This window comes from Scyliorhinus torazame, chromosome 11 (genome assembly GCF_047496885.1).
Source record: "Scyliorhinus torazame isolate Kashiwa2021f chromosome 11, sScyTor2.1, whole genome shotgun sequence".
Classification (NCBI taxonomy): domain Eukaryota; kingdom Metazoa; phylum Chordata; class Chondrichthyes; order Carcharhiniformes; family Scyliorhinidae; genus Scyliorhinus; species Scyliorhinus torazame.
In genome coordinates, this window is record NC_092717.1 from 237,174,109 (window position 1) to 237,194,822 (window position 20,714).

At 45.1% G+C, this 20,714-nt stretch overlaps 1 protein-coding gene across 6 annotated transcripts in view; it reads right to left on the bottom strand.

Moving 5' to 3' along the window:
* The window catches only part of LOC140385858 (intermembrane lipid transfer protein VPS13B-like), a 1,311,478-nt gene that overhangs the window by 984,976 nt on the left and 305,788 nt on the right, over positions 1-20,714 (bottom strand). For all 6 annotated transcript variants that reach the window (XM_072468452.1, XM_072468451.1, XM_072468450.1 and 3 more), the window contains exon 16: positions 7,706-7,830. In XM_072468452.1, the coding sequence (XP_072324553.1) occupies positions 7,706-7,830 (125 nt within the window). The remainder of the gene's footprint in view (positions 1-7,705; positions 7,831-20,714) is intronic.

Consider the following 20,714-nt stretch of genomic DNA (forward strand, 5'->3'; position numbering starts at 1 on the left):
TAAATGCTTACCTAAAGACAATGTGAACGAGCTGTCATTATGACTCAATAGAGTCATAAAAATCTCAAGTACATGGATAATTCATCTTGCTCAAACAAACTGAACAAATCAAAGTGTGCATTAACTTCAATAATGTACACTGTTCAAGAACAACTTCCAATTGACCTTAATTGAATTGCAAAATGAGCACTGTATCATTTAAATGTGTCTTTGATCTCTCATTTAAAAATAAAAGCCTTGGTTGGAAAGGCAGTTAAACATAAAGCAAACATTTCTGCAATGCTAGACTTTTAAGAAAATGTATTCATTTTTTAAATTTTTAGATAGGTGGAGAGACTTCAAGGGACTTCTTTTTCTTTGACTCATTCACAATTCAAGGTATCAATGTTATCCAGATGAGGCATTTTTAAAAGGGAGTTGTAGCTTAATGGTAATACCAGTTATGCAGGTAGAATATCTCTTCCTCTCCCTGCATGGGCCAAAGTATGCATGCTGAGTTTTATATAATTCAGATGAAGGTTGATTCATTTCAGCTGGACTTTTATTTACTTCTATTCACACCCAAGTTATTTGCACTGCTACTCTGATCATTACAGGTTATGAACTGCACTTGATGAACCTTGTCACTTGAGTGGGCAGTCCATTTACTTATTCAAATTATGCAGCTGTTCGAAGGGGGAACATAACGAAAGGAAATAAGAGCCCAACGCTGAAAGAGATTTATGAAGTCATAGTCTAACATTCCACCAGGAGTGTTTTGAATCCCCTAATGCTTTCCTTGCCGCACAAAAGTTACGGTGTGAGCGTGAGTCACATATTTAAACAGAAATATTTCACCTACACACCATTTAATTTAAAAAATATATATATCTGGAATGTATAAAAGGAAAAATATTCCAGACTCTGGGGGAATGAGCATTGGAGTGGAACGAATGAGCAATTATTTAAGAAAGCTAGCACAGAAAAGATGGGCCAAGTGGTCTGCTTCTGATATTCCTAAGCACCTTGACAACTGTCACGCACAATAATAATTTTCAGAGACGATAGCTCAAAGCTCCAATTTCATTACCTCCATTAATTTCCATGCAAAATTAACAATTTTAATTTTGAGGAATGACGTTTGCAGAAAAGTATGTCAGTTTCCTATATAATAAAGGTAAAGGTGGCACGGTAGCACAGTGGTTAGCACTGTTGCTTCACAGCACCAGGGTCCTGGGTTCGATTCCCGGCTTGGTTCACTGACTGTGCGAAGTGTGCACATTCTCCCCGTGTTTGCATGGGTTTCCTCCGGGTGCTCCAGATTCCTCCCACAAGTCCCGAAAGATGTACTGTTAGGTGAATTGGACATTCTGAATTCTCCCTCTGAACAGGTGCCGGAATGTGGCGACTAGAGGCTTTTCATAGGAGCTTCATTGCAGTGTTAATGTAAGCCTACTTGTGACAATAAAGATTATTATTCATTTTGCTTCATTAGGTCATACGAGTCATCAAGACAAAAATGGACACCTAGTCAAAGAAACCACAGTGTAGAGTTCCGTCGCCTTTATTTCAGAGTCAACAGATTGTGGATTCAAGTCCTAATGCAGATTTTGGACACACAATCTAGGCTGAAACCTCAGTGAGTACTGAGAGAAAGAGCCAGTGTCCTCCAGGCAAAATATTAATCCATGGCCTCATCAATGGAGGCTCTGATGGCTTTGAGAACACCAACAAATTAAGACAGAGGGGATTTTATTTTTTATGAAACCATGGCTGGAATTGTCTGACCGTTCATGCTGGTGGGATTTCACTGATGGGACACCCCCGCAGCGGGTTTCCCAGCGGCAAGGAGTGCATTTAATGGGAAACCCCATTGACAATGGCGGGACCAGAAGATCATGCCGCCAACTAATGGCAGGCTGTCCCCACTGCCGCAAAACATGCAAAAAACCCAACCCCTCTTCTGGCATCAACAGTGTTTGCAACATAACAATGGCTATTTTGTTAAACTTCTGAGATATAATGAGGGCAAACGTAATTGCATATTTGTCCTTGATTTCTCACTCAAACCATTTATTTCTGTGACTGAGACAATAGCCTTCTCGCCTCAATACTAATCCACTATTTGGAAGATGGTAGACACCTTCTTTCCCAATTTTTCAAACTTTTGCCCAACAAAACGCATTTCAGCCGGGTGGCAAACGTTTTACTATTGAAAGTTCTAAAATCACAAGATTGTCTGGGCTATCTCCTCATGCTTCATCATTACATTCAGATTTTCTGGAATGGGTTTCTCTCTTCACACAATGTACATTTTACCAGACAACCAGATGTACAACAGGCCAGGTATGGGTGCCAAATTGCTTTCCTGGAGGATATTAGTGAATCAGTTGGGTTTTTATGATAATCCAGTTTTCATTACCATTTTTCTGATGCCAACCCACAAATGACCAGATTTATTGAATTCCTTTTCACAAGTTGAATTTGAATTCAGGACTCTGGGTTGCTCATTTATGAGGAAAGACCATTTATCCTGCATCCTTTCTCCTTTGGAAAGACTGAGGCAGGATAGAATCGAAGTGTTTAAAACTATGAAATTGGTTTGGAAGGATGGATCCAACTAAGTATTCCTGCCGTGCAAAGAATTCAAGGGTTAAGGGCTCATATTGACAGAAACAAATGGGGTGTGCCAGAAGAAATCTTTATTAAAAGGGTTCAGTGGAGTTGATTCTGAGGCCTGGATATTTATAGGGGCAGAAGCTCCGGGCCTGGTGAGGGTCGGGAAAGAAAGCTATGGAGTGTTAACTCCGTTTTTTTTTTTCGAAGCCGATTCCCCATCAAGAAGACAGTCTGATTCACAGGCTTAACGGGCTGTCTGCCCAGCAATATGTCAGAAAAGAATGTAACCCAGGATCAGACGGGTTTTTTAGCTGTTTCGGGTAGAAATCACAAGGGAAGACAATAGGCATGGGCAGAGCATGGTTGAGTGTGGAGGGATGGAAACCAGGGAGAATCGAGAGGTGATCTTGGGAGAGTCCAAGATTGAGGGAAATGATGGGTTAAGAATCAGAAATCATGGGGGACAACAGGGGTTGGTGATGAGGGGCTTCAATGTTTGAGTGGGGTGGGTGGTGGTGTCTAAAGGCGTTTGTTTAGCTTGTTGGGTCCGGAGAAAACACATCTTCCACTCCTTGCTCACAAGCAGTGCTGTAAATACATTTACCTCATGGCCTTCCCTGTTTTTGTACTTTTTCCTACCCTTCCCTCCTTCATTTTCTTAAACTAATTATATTAGCTAACATTTCTCAGTTCTTATGAACAGTGATCAATGTGAAATGTCACTCTCTCCACTGATGTTGCCAAACTTGCTGAGTATTTCCAGAATTTTCTATTTTTATTTATGAAAAACAATTGATGCAGCAGATCCCCCAGAAGTATTCGAGAATAAATCCATTCGTAGAACTCGTGTTGGAGCATTTAACAAAACTATGTAACACTCCTATTTGAACACTCTACTCAGCTGTATGAACTGCTAAAAACAAACATCATCACTCAGCTCATCGCAAAACTCATAAAAACTTGCTATTTATTTCATTATTATTTTTTCCTCCTAGTATTTACTGACCGGTGAAGATTGAGCAATGCACTATATTGAGGAAAAGATTATTGTACAGGAGAAGCACCATTGTAAACTACAACCAAAGCAATTGTCAAACTTATTTATGCGGAGCCTTTGATGATTTAACAATATCTCAAAAACACTTGTAGCTAATGAAGAATGTTTTAAGTGTCGTCACTAATGTAATATAGGGAAACGTGACAAAAGGCTTGCACAATGCAAGACCCAACAAACAGGGATGAGATATTGAAAAAACTCTCCTGGTGCGTCCCCTTTTAGCGACTTTCCTGGAAAATAGAGAAGAGCCCTGTTGTTCTTTCAAAAGTAGTCTGAGGTCTTTTACATCAGTCTGAAAGGTGCTACCCCCCTGTCGTCTGAAAGATGCTCGCTCTGCCAGAGTAACACTCCCCCTCAGTCCTGTACTGAAGAAGTTCCTTGATGGCGTGGTCAGGTTCTGGAGTGGGGTTTGAACCACGACCTTCTGAGTCAGTGGTGAGAGTACGACCACTGAACCAAATCAGGCACTTCATAAACTGCAGATAGTATTGCACAGGAAATGTCTACGGTTACACACACAGGAAGTTTTATCCATATTGTTATAGTTATTCTAGTCATAGATCTGCAGTTAAATATATGATCAAAATACCAATCTGGCATAAAAAGACATCAAAACATCACGAGTGGTATCAAGTGAATCAACTATTAACCTGAATTAATGCAGTCATGGAGATGCATGCGACTAGCCAAATGTCTATCGTCTTTGGGTAAGAGCACAGATGAACTCAGCTACTAAAGCCTCATTATTAAAAGCTAAATAACATGCCAACCCTCACTATCCCTAAACACAATCATCAAGTATGTTACTTGAATAGGGAACCCAAGGGCTATGAGAACCAACAGAATCACAGCCCCTTTAAGTTACTATTGCCAAGAGGAGAACAAACCATGAATTAGGAATGTTAAAACAAGAAAAACACATGACTATGAGTTGTAGGATATGAGGTAGGTTACTGGTGAATTTGGCCCCCATAACCCATGATGCGAATCTCATTTGCAAACTTCAAAAAAAAAAAGGAAACCTATTCCAATGTGTTGAGAAGTTTATTTTCGTTACGGTTATTGGAATGTACACTGAAGAAAAAAATGCCCAGTACCACTAATCCAAAATGAATTTCAGGGTGCTGAGAGCAACACATTCTTGTGAAGCAACTTGCTTTTACAGCCCTCACCGTTCATCTGTATAGTTCATCATGCAAGAATAGCTTCCAGACATGAAATTCTAGTAATCTTTTCATAGTCAACTTTTCATTATCTTGACACTATCAAGATCAAGAGCAAAGCAAATTTTAAAGGCTCAAATGAAAACAGGTGCATAAAAAGTATACTTCTAAGTCTTTCAATCATCTGTTTTTGCAACAAAATTGTGAACTTCAATAATCCAACTGACAAGCGACTTCTTACAGAGCACTATTTTACGCGTTATTATATAATTGTGTTTGTCTCAATTCTCCAATTGCACCACAACCATCTGGTGAATAAATATCAAACCAACAGCTAAGACACCACCAACTGGTGACAAATGTTAACTGTTACCACTCACAAATGGAATCACGGGAATTATAGCACAGAATAAGGCCATTGTGCCCATCATTCCAGTGCTATTATTCTCCAACCAAAGTCCCTGTCCTATCCAGATACAGAGGAACACAGGGATAATAGTGGGTCATTCAACTCCTGGAGTTTGTTTCTCTTTAGATCAATTAGTTAATGTAATGTCGGTATCTTAACTCCATCTACCTGTCTTGGATCTATAATGCTTAAAGCCCATCCTTGCCTATTATGTACCCAAAAGGATATCAAATATTGATTAATTTATCCATTTCCATTTTACTAAATGGGAAGAAACCCTGTAAACCAAAGAAGGGTACAAATTATTTTCAAATATCAACTTTAACCTTTTCAAATAGTAAAAGGATAATGTGAGAATAATTTTCTGTACATGCCTAATGCTGCTGAGCACAAATAACATAATCACATCATTAGAGATTGAAAATTGTATCTACTGCTCTGAAGTGTTTGTGTAGCCCTGTATGCGGTGAGAGGAGAGTGCCTGAAATTGCGTTCTTAAAAATCCTTCATCAGGTCTAACCCATTTTCTTGAGTCCAAAGTGAAGCAATGAATTAGTAAATTAATCAGAGGCCGAGGTTTGTGCTGAAACTTACCAATAGTTAAAGAAGTAACAAGAGACAACTACTCATATCTGGCCATATCTCCGCAAATATTGCCAAGCTTGTAGAGATCTTATAGATTTGTGCCAAATCAAAAGTCTTTATTTGACACCACAACTAAATAACATGTTTTTAATCCTGGAATAAATCCAGAGAAAATGTAACCAGACTAGCTGTAAACATTTACAAAGTCTGAATATAATTCACTCTTCAGTAAAGCCTTTGGTTTTATAGATTCAAATCTAAGGTTCATTTTACTAAATTGCCATTAGTTCATACAACTTCCAATTAGAAAAACAAAACTAAGGGTGTGAGTGTGACTGCGTGTGTGGGTGAGAGTGTAAGTATTTTGATTCCATTACATTTAAGATACCATACTTTGATTCACATGAAAGCAATCTTTAAATTATAAAAGAACAGCCTATAATTTACTGCTGTTGCCAATATGAAGCATTACCCTCTAATTAAGGAACGAGCCCTTGGCATAGTGGTTACATTCCTGCCTGAGTCAACATATGCAGGGTCCACCCCTTCAGACAATGCCAGTAAGCAGAGACTCTGGCTCAGCTACAGTTTTAAATTCGGGATTTGGCATCCAGAGGGATACTGGAGTTCGCTGGCAGGGGGTGGTATTATTCTGTGGTGGTTATAGCCACAGAAGGTGGATTCACGGCATTCAGCTTGATAATCCTTCCACTACGTAATACTCTTCTTTAAGAGAAGAGGTTGAAGGCGTCTTCATTGAAGAGAAGAGGTTGAAGGTATAAAAACAAACAACTTTCTAACTACCCTTTAGAAGTGCCATTTTGGAGCAGTGAAGTTTTGTGGCCTTACAGAGATCAGCTGCACATAGCTACATCTTAGCAGCAATTAAGTACACATTGTGCATTACATGTATAATGATCCTTTTATTTTTAAGTGTACCTTCTGATATGGTCAACACTGGTGGAGATTCGCTGGTAAATATGTAAACCTGTAACAACTTCTGCTAAAAGTGCCATTATTAACTGAAAGAAATTACTAGAGTTTTGGGAGACCAATATTTCATTGGAAAACAATTTTTGAAGCTCCACAGATGGCTAAATGGGTAAAACAACTAGCTGTGGCACTCAGCTAGGGAGACCAGGAAATCCCCCAGGTTCAATTACTGATTTGAGCTACATTAACTGAACTCAGCCAAATTGGAAGAAGGGGGGTTTACGAGTGAGCTCGAGATCACTGTTACTGCTATCCCATTGTTGTCCAGCTGGAAGGTCGATGCACCTAGAGAAGATCAATCCCCCCAACCCACTTCAAAGATGGAACAGTCTGCAAACACGAGCTGTCAAGTAATAAGCAAAGCAGTGGATACTGCCAGGATTTACCTCAAGCACTCTACATAAGCCTGAAAATCTCTTCACTCTGAGCAAAACCCGTATGGCTGGAATAGCTCAGCTCCTTAGATCCCATTTCTAAGCTGTCCAAACAGACTAATTGGTCTAAAATTGGTCATGTCAATGGTATTTGTGTTAACATTTCCATTGTCTTCTACACTTCCACAGAACTACTAAAAATACTCCTAATTAAGAACAGACTTATTTGAAATAGGCACTGGAGGAATGTGGACTATTCATTCACATGAGAACATTTCAGCATCAACCCTTGTACAAGCATCCCATAAGCATTTCAGGCCGCACTTTCAAGTGAATACATAACGTATTTCAAATCATGATTAACGCAGAATTTACAAATTTATTAAAACATAGCAATTTCAACATTTATTCTTTCATTAGTCAACTGTTCAATGTGAAATGCAAATGAATAGAACAAAGATATCAATGAATGTGACCAATTTGACTACAGTGAAATGAACTGCCTCTGGTGTGGACATCAACTCACCAGAATGATGGAAGCCGAAGTAATTTGCCATAGAAAGCTGTGCTGAAAGGAGGGATGACCGGGACATGAGGACAGAATGATCCTCCACTATCCAAGGAGGTCAGGCCTGCCTGGAAACCAAATATCTGCAATAACAAAGCAGAGAGGATCAAAAACTGCATAAGGTTTAATAAAGACAGGATGAAACATGTCAACTTCAATTTTCTTTACAATGAACACACACTAAACACTTGTCCTTATCCTTGCATCATCACCTCATCTGCCTAACATCTCAAAGTCATGACCCTTCAACAGAGCTTAACATCAAAAATAATCACGTTTCCTTTTTTTTCCTTTTTCTACTATTAATTCAAAATGCAATTGATTTTAATGATCATACAATTCAGCTAGTTGCGATTCAGACCAATCCAGGTGACATCATTTGGGGACAGGAATATAATTCCACCCAAAGTTCTCCGGTTTTTCCAAAAGAAAAAACTAATTTAGGACCAGCATCATGGGCTTAGGTACGATGCTCTTTCAGAGAGCCGGTGCAGACTCGATGGGCCAAATGGCCTCCTTCTGCACTGTAGGGATTCAATGGTTTGAAATAAGATCATGTGGGACAAGGCGATAAAATGTACACGTGCCTCAATTAACAAGAGACCAAAATAATTGATGGTTGTGCTGTCAACACTAACCTTTCAACTAAATAGGATTGAAACCCAAATTTCTTTCAAGAATGCTTTAACAATTTTTTTTCTGCAGCCCAGTCAGTCAATGGCATTTACTTAATAGAATGTTTCAAAAGTAATTTGAAATTTGTGCTTCAATTACCAATGATATGTCTACTGTCAAGTGCCATCACTTTTGTAATGTTAGAGATAAAGGAAGAAAAGTGTTACTTGACGGGAACTTCAGCAATTATTGTTTGCTTTGCTTTGATTTCCACTTTGATGTAAATTTGCAAAGTTGTGTGTATGACGTTTCAAAATATATGCTCAGAAAGCAATATACATTTGTTGTAATTTGAGAAAAAGCAATTAAGATGTGTTCAAGACATTCCAGCTGCACTTTCATAAATTGTATTTCAGGGCATTAAACTTCAGCTGGGACTTATTAAACAATCTAATCATCCAAACGTCGCTTTACTGTAAAATATCAGGTTACTCATATGGGGAAAAATAATTTTCAAAGAATGTGAACGACTGAAAATAAGAAGGGTCAGTCTTGTTGCTCGAGTGTTAAAATAACCCAATAGCTCAAATGGATTGAAGACACTTTAGCTGTGTACATTCATGAGAGAATGAGGGTGGCATGGTAGTACAGTGGTCAGCACTGTTGCTTCACAGCGCCAGGGATCCGGATTCGTTCTGCATGTTCTCCCCGTGTCTGCGTGGGTTTCCTCCGGGCGCTCTGGTTTCCTCCCACAAGTCTCGAAAGACGTGCTTGTTAGGTGAGACATTCTGAATTTTCCCTCCATGTACCCAAACAGGCGCCAGAGTATGACGACTAGGGGCTTTTCACAGTAACTTCATTGCAGTGTTAATATAAGCCTACTTGTGACACTAATTAAGATTATTATTATTATTATTATTAAGCCAAACAGTGTTGTAGTTGATTGCTGAATCTCCACAAATGTTTGTTAGGAACACGTTAGGCAATTACTAACAAAGTTTTGATCACATTTTGCAAGCAACAGACATAGATTTTAATTCTTTGGGTGAACTAGGAATGTTTAAATTGAGTTATGTCTTCTAAGCCAAAGGAATACAGTAGCAATGATATAGTTATCGTTGCCAAAGTTTGCGGTAGCCATTGTACCATTTCAAAAGGCCTGGTGCCATCCTCATGACATTCCATGCATACTTATCCATAATTTGTATAACATCCGACTAGTCAGAAAAGTAAAGGCTACAAATGCCACAATACCATTGATGGTGCAGACTATCAGTTTAGTAGGTCAGCTGTTATGATCCCAGTTGATGTTATAACTGGACGGGAAGATGCAAGAATGGAAATCTGGCTGAAAAGCCCATTACTTTTATTTATAAAACGTGAAGGAACAGGACGATTAATTAGTCTTAACAAGAAAAAACATTTATTAAACATGAAAAATTTGATTTATGGTACAATACACCTTTAGCAATTACACACAGGTATTAAGATTAACACGGATTACAAAGTACATCTTAAACTACATTGGTCTCATTTGGTAGCACAATGGTTAGCACAGTTGCTTCCAGCGCCAGGGTCCCAGGTTCGATTCCCGGCTTGCGTCACTGTTTATGCGGAGTTCTCCCCGTGTCTGCGTGGGTTTCCTCCGGGTGCTCCAGTTTCCTCCCACAGTCCAAAGATGTGCAGGTTAGGTGAATTGGCCTTGATACATTCACTTAGTGTCCAAAAAGGTTAAGTGGGGTTACTGGGATAGGTGGAGGTGTGGGCTTAGGTACGGTGCTCTTTCCAAGGGCGGGTGCAGACTCGATGGGCTGAATGGCCTCCTTCTGCACTGTAAATTCTATGATTAACACAAAGTCCCTTTTCAGCAAACAAGATGACTGTGGGCAAAAACACTCTCCACTCTGAACACAAGTGAATGTTTGTGGATGTCTCCTCAGAATCCACTTAGATGACTGCCATGTGAGATTTTCCAAACTCCCCTCCCAAAAACACGCTTTAAAATGCTGAGCCTCGGAACAAGGTTCTCTCAGAGCTGATGCAGATTATAGGACACAGCCGTGACATTCAGTAGGGGATGTCAGCGACATTCCAGAGACAGCATAGCTGATTGGAAGAGTTCCAAAGGCTTTGGGCGCAGGAGATGGTGCAGACAATGCGTGGCACAGAGGCCAACAATGCTAGGGTAGCGAACGCAGTGGAAAGTCTGCAGCACAAAGTCTGCGTCTTGAGTAGTGGTGCCGAAGTTCTGGCCCAGGCTGTGACGACCATGGCTAAGGGCCTCAACATCATGTCCTGGGGACATGTCCTCGACGCAGGTGGACATTGCTAAGGCATTGCACAGCATGGCTCAGTCACTGAGGACCATCGCTTAGGGCATCGACACCATGGTGCAGACAATAGGGAGCCGCCAGGACTGGCAGCGCCACATGATTCAGAGGCCTCCGGATCTCACTCCAGCTGCCACTCCATCCAATGGAATCCCCAGGGCCCTACAGGCACCATCAGGGAGGAGGATGCGCTGGTGGCCACCCTCAGGCTTGCCACCAAGGAGACGAAGATGGTCTCCAATTTTTCCAATTCCTCCACTCCTCACTGGCGCATCAAAAGGGCAGCGGGCAGAACAGGGTGGCTCCGGCTCCAGGTCCTCCAGAGGACATCTGCCAAGGGAATAGAAGGCCACAGGGTGTGGAAAGCAGCAGGCTGGTATCACCTTTGATGTGCATCCTGGGGACAAACCTAGATGTAGCACTGGATCACGAAAGATCCAGAAGAGTGAGGAGCACGGAGTGGGCACTGGGAGATTCACTATCTGTAGCTAGGGAGAATGGAAATGTGAAATGTTCCTATTTAAACATGTACCACCTGATACATAATAATATGTTAAACCTCTGTCTCGTTAATCTTTAAAGCGAGCCTGTCTGCATAATGGTCCAAGATTAAAAGTCACCGATACAGTTCAGAAAAGCGCGCTGTTAGCAGAAAGACCAGAGTCAGACTTTTTCAGACACTGAGGAGCATGAGAGCTTTCTCACAGGGAGTTATCACTCTCCTGCCTTGTATATTGACCCGCTGACAGTGCCAATACAGGCCCATCACCCTGGAGTAATGTTACAAAGACCTCTGGAGGGTCGAACAGGGGGGGATTGGGGCGGAAGGAGGAACATGGGGGAAGGAGGCGAGAAATGCGGGAGGGGAAGGAATGATTTGGGGGAATGGGGGAGAAGTGGGATGGGGAGAATGCAAGAGGGATTGGCGGGAAGGAAGGAAATGGAGGGGGGAGAGGGAAGGAAGGATTGAGGGGAGGGAGATGGGATGGGGGGTTGGAGCTGACGAACACAGCATTGTCCTATAAAAATCTGGAGACTATGAGGGCCTCCATGGTTGTCCGGGCGTGTTGGACCCTTGCCGCCGCCTGTCTTCCATCCTCCATCTCCTCCTCCTCAGACGATGCCGTATGTCCCTTGTTCTTCAGCATGTCACCCCGCTGCTTTGCCAGGTATGGAGGGCACAGCAGACCACCACAAAGCGGGAGACCCTCTGCGGGTGTACTGCAGTGCACCACCAGAGCAGTCCAGGCATCAGAACCGCATTTTCAGCAGTCCAATGCAGTGCTCAACGACAGCACAGGTGGCCACATTGGGTCTCATTATAACGAGTCTCCACATCAGTCTCAGACCTCCACACTGGAGTCATCAGCCATGACCTCAGGCGGTATCCCTTGTCCCCCAAGAGCCAACCCATCATCGAGGTGGTCCTCGAAGACACCAGAGATCTCGGAGTGCCCCAGGATGTAGCGGTCATGCACACTCCCTGAGTAGCGGGCACACACATGCATGATAGGGAAGCAGTAGTTGCACGCAATCTGAACATTCAGGGAGTGGAACCCCTTCCGTTACTAAAGCGGCATTACTTGATGCCCCGGTGTGTGCAGGGCAATCTGCGTGCCATTGATTGCCCCCTGGACGGATGCACCCTGGTAATGGCAGCAAATCCTGCAGCTCAGGCATCTTGGTAGGCCTGATTTGGCTCCATGGTGACAAAGTCTGATGCCCAGCACTTCCATGATCTCCCAGATCGGCACATGCTGCCCGTCGTCTCGTTGAATGACTAACAATGACTGAACACTTTGGACCATCGTTGGCCTCCCTTCTGAGTCTCTTCTCAGCCTGATGGGTGGCCGGGTCTTCAGGGTATGCGGCAGCCCCCTGCACATGGGGTGCCGCCTCCAACCTGTGCCGTCACTGCTGCCTTCTCCGCTGTCTGGCTGCCTCGGTTGCCACCAGCAATGTGATGGCAGCCGCTGTACATCGGTAACTGGAGGGAACTGGAGAAGGACATAGACTAACAATCAGTTCGACTTCCATCCCAGAGCCTCCAAATCTCCCAAGCCTCCCCGCCCTTACATGTCCTGCCTTCTCTCAGAGTGCCATCCAGCAAGACAGTTGTGCTGGCAAACCTTGCTCTGCACACTCCCCCACGAACACATCAGGAGCCGCTGGGCCTCTGCTGGAAACATTAGGGAGACCGTACTCGGGTGCCCTTCCCTGATCCACACACTTACCCTTCGGTCACGAGAGGATCCTCAAGTGCTGAAACTCAGGTCTTTAGTGTTTACTTGCTGGCAGTTGCCTTTATGGTGCTCACATTCCTAGAGTTCAGGCACACTGTTCAGGTTTTAAAATTTGCTTAACATGCAGCGCACTAATCATCCTCTGAGACATAGCACGTGTGCCTTCGATGAGGCACTTGAGAGTCGAGGAGGGTTAAGTGCTATCACAACTAACAAGGCTAATTCCTCAGTTGAAATGGTATTCAGCTGTGAAAAATAGAAAATGACTTTCATGAGATAAGCTGCAGTAAGGCTCTGTCCTGGAAGTGTTAAGTGGGACAGACAAGGCTGCATCTGTGGTTGCCCCTGTTACGGGTCTCCACAATATTTAAAGATGGCTTGAAGACCTCACAGACGCAAAGCCCCCCCCCCCCCCCCCCCACCCCAGGGGTGAACCCCGACCTTCAACGCCTCAGTCCCCAGACCACGTCCCAGTGCTTGAGGGATCCCCCATCTCCCTCAAGCACTGGGGCAGCAGCTCCAGTGCCCTGGAGCTGCAGGCCGGAAAATGGAAATGGCTACTAACCCCCTCACTTCCCCTCAGCAGCCACTGCGCAAGCTTCCCATTTTTAAAAAGAAGTACACAAAATTCCACCCTCGTGATTTTTCGCTGGGGAATCGTGTAATTCCCAGGAGACCGCTGCATTCAACTTCAATCTCGCTACTGAGACTGAAATGAATGAAATGAGGGTTGATTATATGCTCACCACTGGTTCACGCCCAGGGCGAATCTCGATCTTGGCCTTTCCTATTATTTACCCTGGGCGTGCCGGGCATAAAGCGGTGGTTAAATTGCTCCCACAGTTTGAACTTAACCCACCCCCGCACATACAAACACCTTTGTCCAGCTTGAGTCTAACTATAGGTTTTACCCTACCACGCACAGTAACATTAAATTAAACCCCACTTAAAACCACACCCGACTTCTAATATTTATCAATACCAATGCAAATCCCTCTAAACTATCTTTGTTTTCCTAACACAGCATTGTGCAAACTTAAAACAATGGTCAATAATTACAACCAAGTTGCACATTTTTATGTACATTGTGAGAACATGGTCTCACCAGAACCAATCAGGATTGGTTAAGTTCCTATGATATCCAAAGGATGAAGATTGATAAGCAAATGAAAATCGCATCAACATTATTCCCTTTGCATTTTAAAATTAAAAGCATTTGTCCACTGTTAGGATTGGATGGTAGCGCATGGTGCTTAAGGAGAGAAGAGAAGGTTAAGAGTGGAGTATAAATGCCAGCAAGGAACAGGTTGGGCTAAATGACTGTTTCTGAGCTGTGTATCCTATGACTTCACGGACTTTTGGCTACAATCAAGCGTCAGATCAAGCCCAAGATCAGGGGCGGGATTTTCTCAGCCCTGGGCCGGGCTGGAGAATCCCCGCGACCGGGCCACGCTGCCCCGACGCCTGCACGCGATTCTCCGCAGAGCGTAGAATCGGCGCCAGTGGTAGAAGAGTGGCTGTCGTGGAAACGCTGAGTCCCTCTGGCGACGTTCTAACCTGCTCTCAGCCGTCGTGAACTCAGCGTGGAAGGGTTGAGTGGCGGCCTGGGGGGGTCTTCCGATATGGCCTGGCTTGTGATCGGGGCCCACCGATCGGCGGGCCGGCCTCTCTGGCTGAGGGACTCATTTCCTACATTCCCTGTAGCCCTGCGTTATGTTGCGTTTGGGCCGGCGCGTTGAAGGAGGCCATTGCGCATATGCACGTTGGCGCTGGCGCCACTGCGCATGCGCGGATCCCGCGGCGCCCAGTTCACGCCGGGATTGGCTGCTGGAGAGGCGTGAACCACTCCAGCACCGTGCTGGCCCCCTATAGGGGCCAGAATTAGTCCTGGGAGCAGCCCGTTCACACTGTTGTAAAACGCGACGGTGTTTACGACGGTGTGGACACTGCTGTGGGATGAGAGAATCCCGCCCCAGGTGTAATGCCTTTTCTTGTCAGCTTGGATCTAGTTTATCTCTGTTGTGGGGACCATGAATTGGATGCAATTTGAACTGGTTTTTGGAGCAAGCAAGGAGATGGATTAAGGGCTTGCCCTGTCCACTCTGTGCACTGGCTTTGTAACTCTGAGAAAGGATTAAAAAATGTTTTAAAAACCTACATCGTTACAAACTATTGGCAGTAGTTCAGTCTTTTCACTGTTCTGGAAATCCTTTTAATATTTTTCTGACCACCGGTGAAACAGTCTGGGAGTACTTTCACAATTGAACTAATGTGTCACCATCCATGCCAGACTTAAAACAGTCACACAAACATTGCATTTGCGCTACAGGTACAGTGTATCAAAACCAGTAACATCAGGACCACGACGATGCTGGATTTCAGGACATGGGCAGTTCAGGTCAAGCTGGGCCAGGTAGAGTCCAGGGCTGCTCGGAACACAGGAATTAGGGGCCGCACGGTGGCACAGTGGTTAGCACTGCTGCCTTACAGCGCCAGGGCCCCGGGTTCGATTCCAACCTCGGGTGACTGTTTGTGTGGAGTTTGCACATTCACCCGTCTGCGTGGGTTTCCTCCAGGTTTGCTCCCACAGTCCAAAGCGGTGCAGGTTAGGTGGATTGGCTGTGCTAAATTGCCCCTAGGTAGGATTACGTGGATAGGGTGGAGGAATTGGATTGGTCATCGAATTTACAGTGCAGAAGGAGGCCATTCGGCCCATAGAGTCTGCACCAGCTCTTGGAGAGAGCACCCTTCCCAAGGTCAACACCTCCACCCGATCCCCATAACCCAGTAACCCCACCCAACACTAAGGGCAATTTTGGACACTAAGGGCAATTTATCATGGCCAATCCACCTAACCTGCACATCTTTGGACTGTGGGAGGAAACCGGAGCACCCAAAGGAAACCCACGCACACACGGGGAGGATGTGCAGACTCTGCACAGACAGTGACCCAAGCCGGAATCAAACCTGGGACCCAGGAGCTGTGAAGCAATTGTGCTTGCCACAATGCTACCGTGCTGCCCAGATTAGCCTTGGGTAGGGTGCTCCTTCAGAGGGTCGGTGAACCCTCGATGGGCTGATTGGCCTCCTTCTGCACTGCAGTGATTCTATGAATTAGGTTGGCACAAGAAGTGGTAAAACCGATAATTGGGCAGCACGGTAGCCTTGTGAATAGCACTGTGGCTTCACAGCACCAGAGTCCCAGGTTCGATTCCCCGCTGGGTCACTGTCTGTGCGGAGTCTGCACGTTCTCCCCGTGTCTGGGTTTCCTCCAGGTGCTCCAGTTTCCTCCCACAGTCCAAAGACGTGCAGGTTAGGCGGATTGGCCATGATAAATTGCCCTTAGTGACCAAAAAGGTTCGGAGGGGTTATTGGGTTATGGGGATAGGCTGGAAGTGAGGGCTTAAGTGGGTCGGTGCAGACTCGATGGGCTGAATGGCCTCCTTCTGCACTTTATTCTATGTACTCTACGTACTCAATAGGCCATACAACACACCAATGCTGTGCCGAGCAGAATTTATGTATGTTTTTTTTTCAACCATAATTGATGCAGGCACACTATAAAAAGGCACGGTTTTCAGACAACTCCAGTTTTGGGGCAGCCAGATTTGAGGTGCTATATCTGAAAGATTTGATTGAGCTCCCTCAGAAGAGTCAAATTTCATAAGTCTTCTCAGCTAGTCCTTTCAAAAATGCCACCAGCAATCATATTAGACAAAAATATTTAAAGCATTAAACAACAGAAACACATTCCAATCTGGATCATTACCTCACACCCAATGAAAGATGCACATGTCTCAATGAACACAGGAGTGCTTCCCTCCACTGAAATTCAAAACAGCAGTCGCAAAACTGCTTGCTTTTCATGAATAAATGTTTGAAGGAGTATCCAGCCAAAATGATTAAAATAATGATGCAATAATTCCCGCAAAAAAAAATTTAAACGGGACATATGTTTCAATCTTAGAATAATCTTGAGTAACTAAGAAGCCAGCAACTCAAAGATTAAAGATATAATTGCCTTCATTTATTCCATCCAGTTAAATTCTTGTTTTAACCTAAAAACATTTGACCAAAAAGGCTGTGGTGTTTCACTGCTACCCTGTTATTACTTCCACCACCTCTGTGAAACAGAAAGAAAAGCTGGAAAGCAAACACACAAGACCCACTTTCAAACATTTCCTGAAATTTGGTCACAATTCTCATTAGGCTCGAACACAAAAATGCAATTGCTTGCACGTGTACAATGAAAACCATAAGCTTTGCAAAGTAAGTCTGGCATCAGAATCCCCGCAGAATTATTCAAGCTAAAAAACATGCTAATAATATGGACGTCAAAAGGGGGCATTGTCCAGAAAGGCTCAGTGGCGTGATTCTTGCTTTGAGCAACAATTACCAATTTTAAGATTCGTAAATAGAAACCATGCAGAAAGAGGCTATTCGGCCCTTTACACCTCAGCCAACTATCCAATTAGCACCTTTCCTCGGAGCCCTGTAAATGTTTCCCCATCAACAACGTATCCAAATCCCTTTTGAAAGTTAGCATCGAATCGGCTTTGATCACACTTTCAGACAGTGCATCCCAGACCATAAAAACTCACTGCGTAAAATAAATTCACCTCATCTAATCTCTGGTTCTTTTACTAATTACCTGAAATCAAGAGTCCTGTGGATATTGACCTTTCTGTCATTGGAAAAAGATTTCTCCTGACTTATCTATTCAAAGCCGCTATGATTCTCAAAACTTGTGCTAAATTTTAAACTTGTGAACATACTCAGTCTCCAGTCTCCCTAATAATAATAATCTTTATTATTGTCCCAAATAGGCTTACCTTAACACTGTAGTGAAGTTACTGTGAAAATCCCCTAAGCGCCTGTTCGGGTACACTGAGGGAGTATTTAGAATGTCCAATTCACCTAACAAGCACGTGTTTCAGGACTTGTGGATTGGATTGGATTTGGATTTGTTTATTGTCACATATACCGAGGTACAGTGAAAAGCTCAAACAGGTCAGTTAGTACATGAAAAGAAAACAAAATAAAAAGAAAATACATAAAAGGGCAACGCTAGGTCCATAATGTAAATCCATAGACACCGGCATTGTGGGAGGAAACCGGAGCACACGGAGGAAATCCACGTAGACACAGGGAGAACGTGCAGGATCCACACAGACAGTGACCCGAGCGGGAATTGAATGCGGGACCATGGTGCTGTGAAGCAACAGTGCTAACCACTGTGCTACCGTGCCGCAGTACATAACTGCGGAAGTGGCTGCTGGGAGGTAAGTCTGTCCTTTAAAAGCACTTGTCTTTGCAGGGGCAGGCCAGTCGATTTCGGCGGGAGAACAGCTGGTGAGTCAGTTTCAGCAGGAGCAGTGCGGAAGTGGGTGCTGGGAGGTAAGTCCGTCCTTTAAAAGCACTTGTCTTTGCAGGGGCAGGCCAGTCGATTTTGGCGGGAGAACAGCTGGTGAGTCAGTTTCAGCGGGAGCAGTGCGGAAGTGGCTGCTGGGAGGTAAGTCTGACCTTTAAAAGCACTTGTCTTTGCAGGGGCAGGCCAGTCGATTTCGGCGGGAGAACAGCTGGTGAGTCAGTTTCAGCGGGAGCAGTGCGGAAGTGGCTGCTGGGAGGTAAGTCTGTCCTTTAAAAGCACTTCTCTTTGGACTTCCGGGTGCGGCCATGACCAGCTGAGTCGCACGTTTCGGCAGCTCCCTGTGAAACGGACTTTTGGGCTCTTGATAGGAGCCCCAACGGCAATTTTGACGGCTAAAAACACTGTGCGGTAAACCAGAAGGGAATCCCCCCTGGATACGGATGGAAAAAGGAGGAGAAGGTGGCCAGATTGCAGTGGATCCTTTAGAACAGCGGCAAGGAAGGCAAGCAAAAACCAAGATGGCGTCGGAAGGTGGCAGTTTAACATGGGGCCCTGAACAACAAGAGTTCTTGAAATGCTGTGTGGAAGAGATCAAAAAGGAAATGAAAAAAGAGCTGTTGGCCCCGATACTACAGGCGATCGAAGGGCTAAAGGAGGAACAAAAGACCCAGGAGCGGGAGCTTCGGGTCGTGAAGGCAAAGGCAGCCGAGAATGAGGACGACATACAGGGCCTGGTGGTGAAGACGGAGACGCAGGAGGCACATCAGAAACGATGTGTGGAAAGGTTGGAGGCACTGGAAAACAACGCAAGGAGGAACAACCTGAGGATTCTTGGTCTTCCTGAAGGTGTGGAGGGAGCGGACGTCGGGGCATATGTGAGCACGATGCTGCACTCGTTAATGGGAGCGGAGGCCCCGGCGGGTCCGTTGGAGGTGGAGGGAGCATACCGAGTGATGGCGCGAGGACCGAGAGCAGGAGAAATTCCCAGAGCCATAGTGGTGAGATTCCTCCGTTTTAAGGATAGAGAAATGGTCCTTAGATGGGCGAAGAAAACTCGGAGCAGTAAATGGGAGAACGCGGTGATCCGCGTTTATCAAGACTGGAGTGCGGAGGTGGCGAGAAGGAGGGCGAGCTTTAATCGGGCCAAGGCGGTGCTTCATACAAAGAAGATAAAATTTGGAATGCTGCAACCGGCAAGACTGTGGGTCACATATCGAGGGAGGCACCACTACTTTGAGACGGCGGATGAAGCGTGGACTTTTATTGTGGAAGAAAAACTGGAATGAGCGGGTGATTAAAAAGAACGTTCGAACAAAGTGGTGGGGCGAATGTGGGGGGCAAAGAGGGGTTTTATGTACTAATCCTGCGATGTGGTAACTTTTCTCTCTCCCACAGGTGGTGATGGGGGGAGGAGGGGAGGTGGAGGAGATGGGGCGTTGGCCATTGGGGGCGGGGCCAAGGGAGAAGCGCGGGCTTGGTTCCCGCGCTATGATAATCATGGCGGGAATAGAGAAGCAGGAAGGAGGGGGCGTCGCACGGTGCGAGCCGAGGTCACGGGGGGAAGCCGAGGTCAGCCAGAGTTTGCTGACTTCTGGGAGCAACATGGGGGGAGTAATTACGCTAGCGGGGGATCTAGCGGGGGGGGTGGGAGGGGGGAATTACTTGGTTGCTGCTGCTGGGGAGAGGGGGGAGCTGGTATGGGAGAGGATGGGCGGGGGGGCACCGCCTGGGGGAGATACAGCTGCGTGGGAACCGGGTGAGGAGCTGGATAAAGGTGATGGCTAATCGACAAGGGGGGGGGTAGGAAGCCCCCCAACTCGGCTGATCACGTGGAACGTGAGAGGGCTGAACGGGCCGATAAAGAGGGCACGGGTACTCGCACACCTTAAGAAACTTAAGGCAGATGTGGTTATGTTACAGGAAACGCACCTGAAACTGATAGACCAGGTTAGGCTACGCAAAGGATGGGTGGGGCAGGTGTTCCATTCGGGGCTAGATGCGAAAAACAGGGGGGGTGGCTATATTAGTGGGGAAGCGGGTAATGTTCGAGGCAAAGACTATAGTGGCGGATAACGGGGGCAGATACGTGATGGTGAGTGGCAAACTACAGGGGGAGACGGTGGTTTTGGTAAACGTATATGCCCCGAACTGGGATGATGCCAATTTTATGAGGCGGATGCTAGGACGCATTCCGGACCTAGAGATGGGAAAGCTGATAACGGGGGGAGATTTTAATACGGTGTTGGAACCAGGGCTGGATAGGTCGAAGTCCAGGACTGGAAGGAGGCCGGCAGCAGCCAAGGTACTTAAAGATTTTATGGAGCAGATGGGAGGTGTAGACCCGTGGAGATTTAGCAGACCTCGGAGTAAGGAGTTCTCGTTTTTCTCCTATGTCCATAAAGTCTACT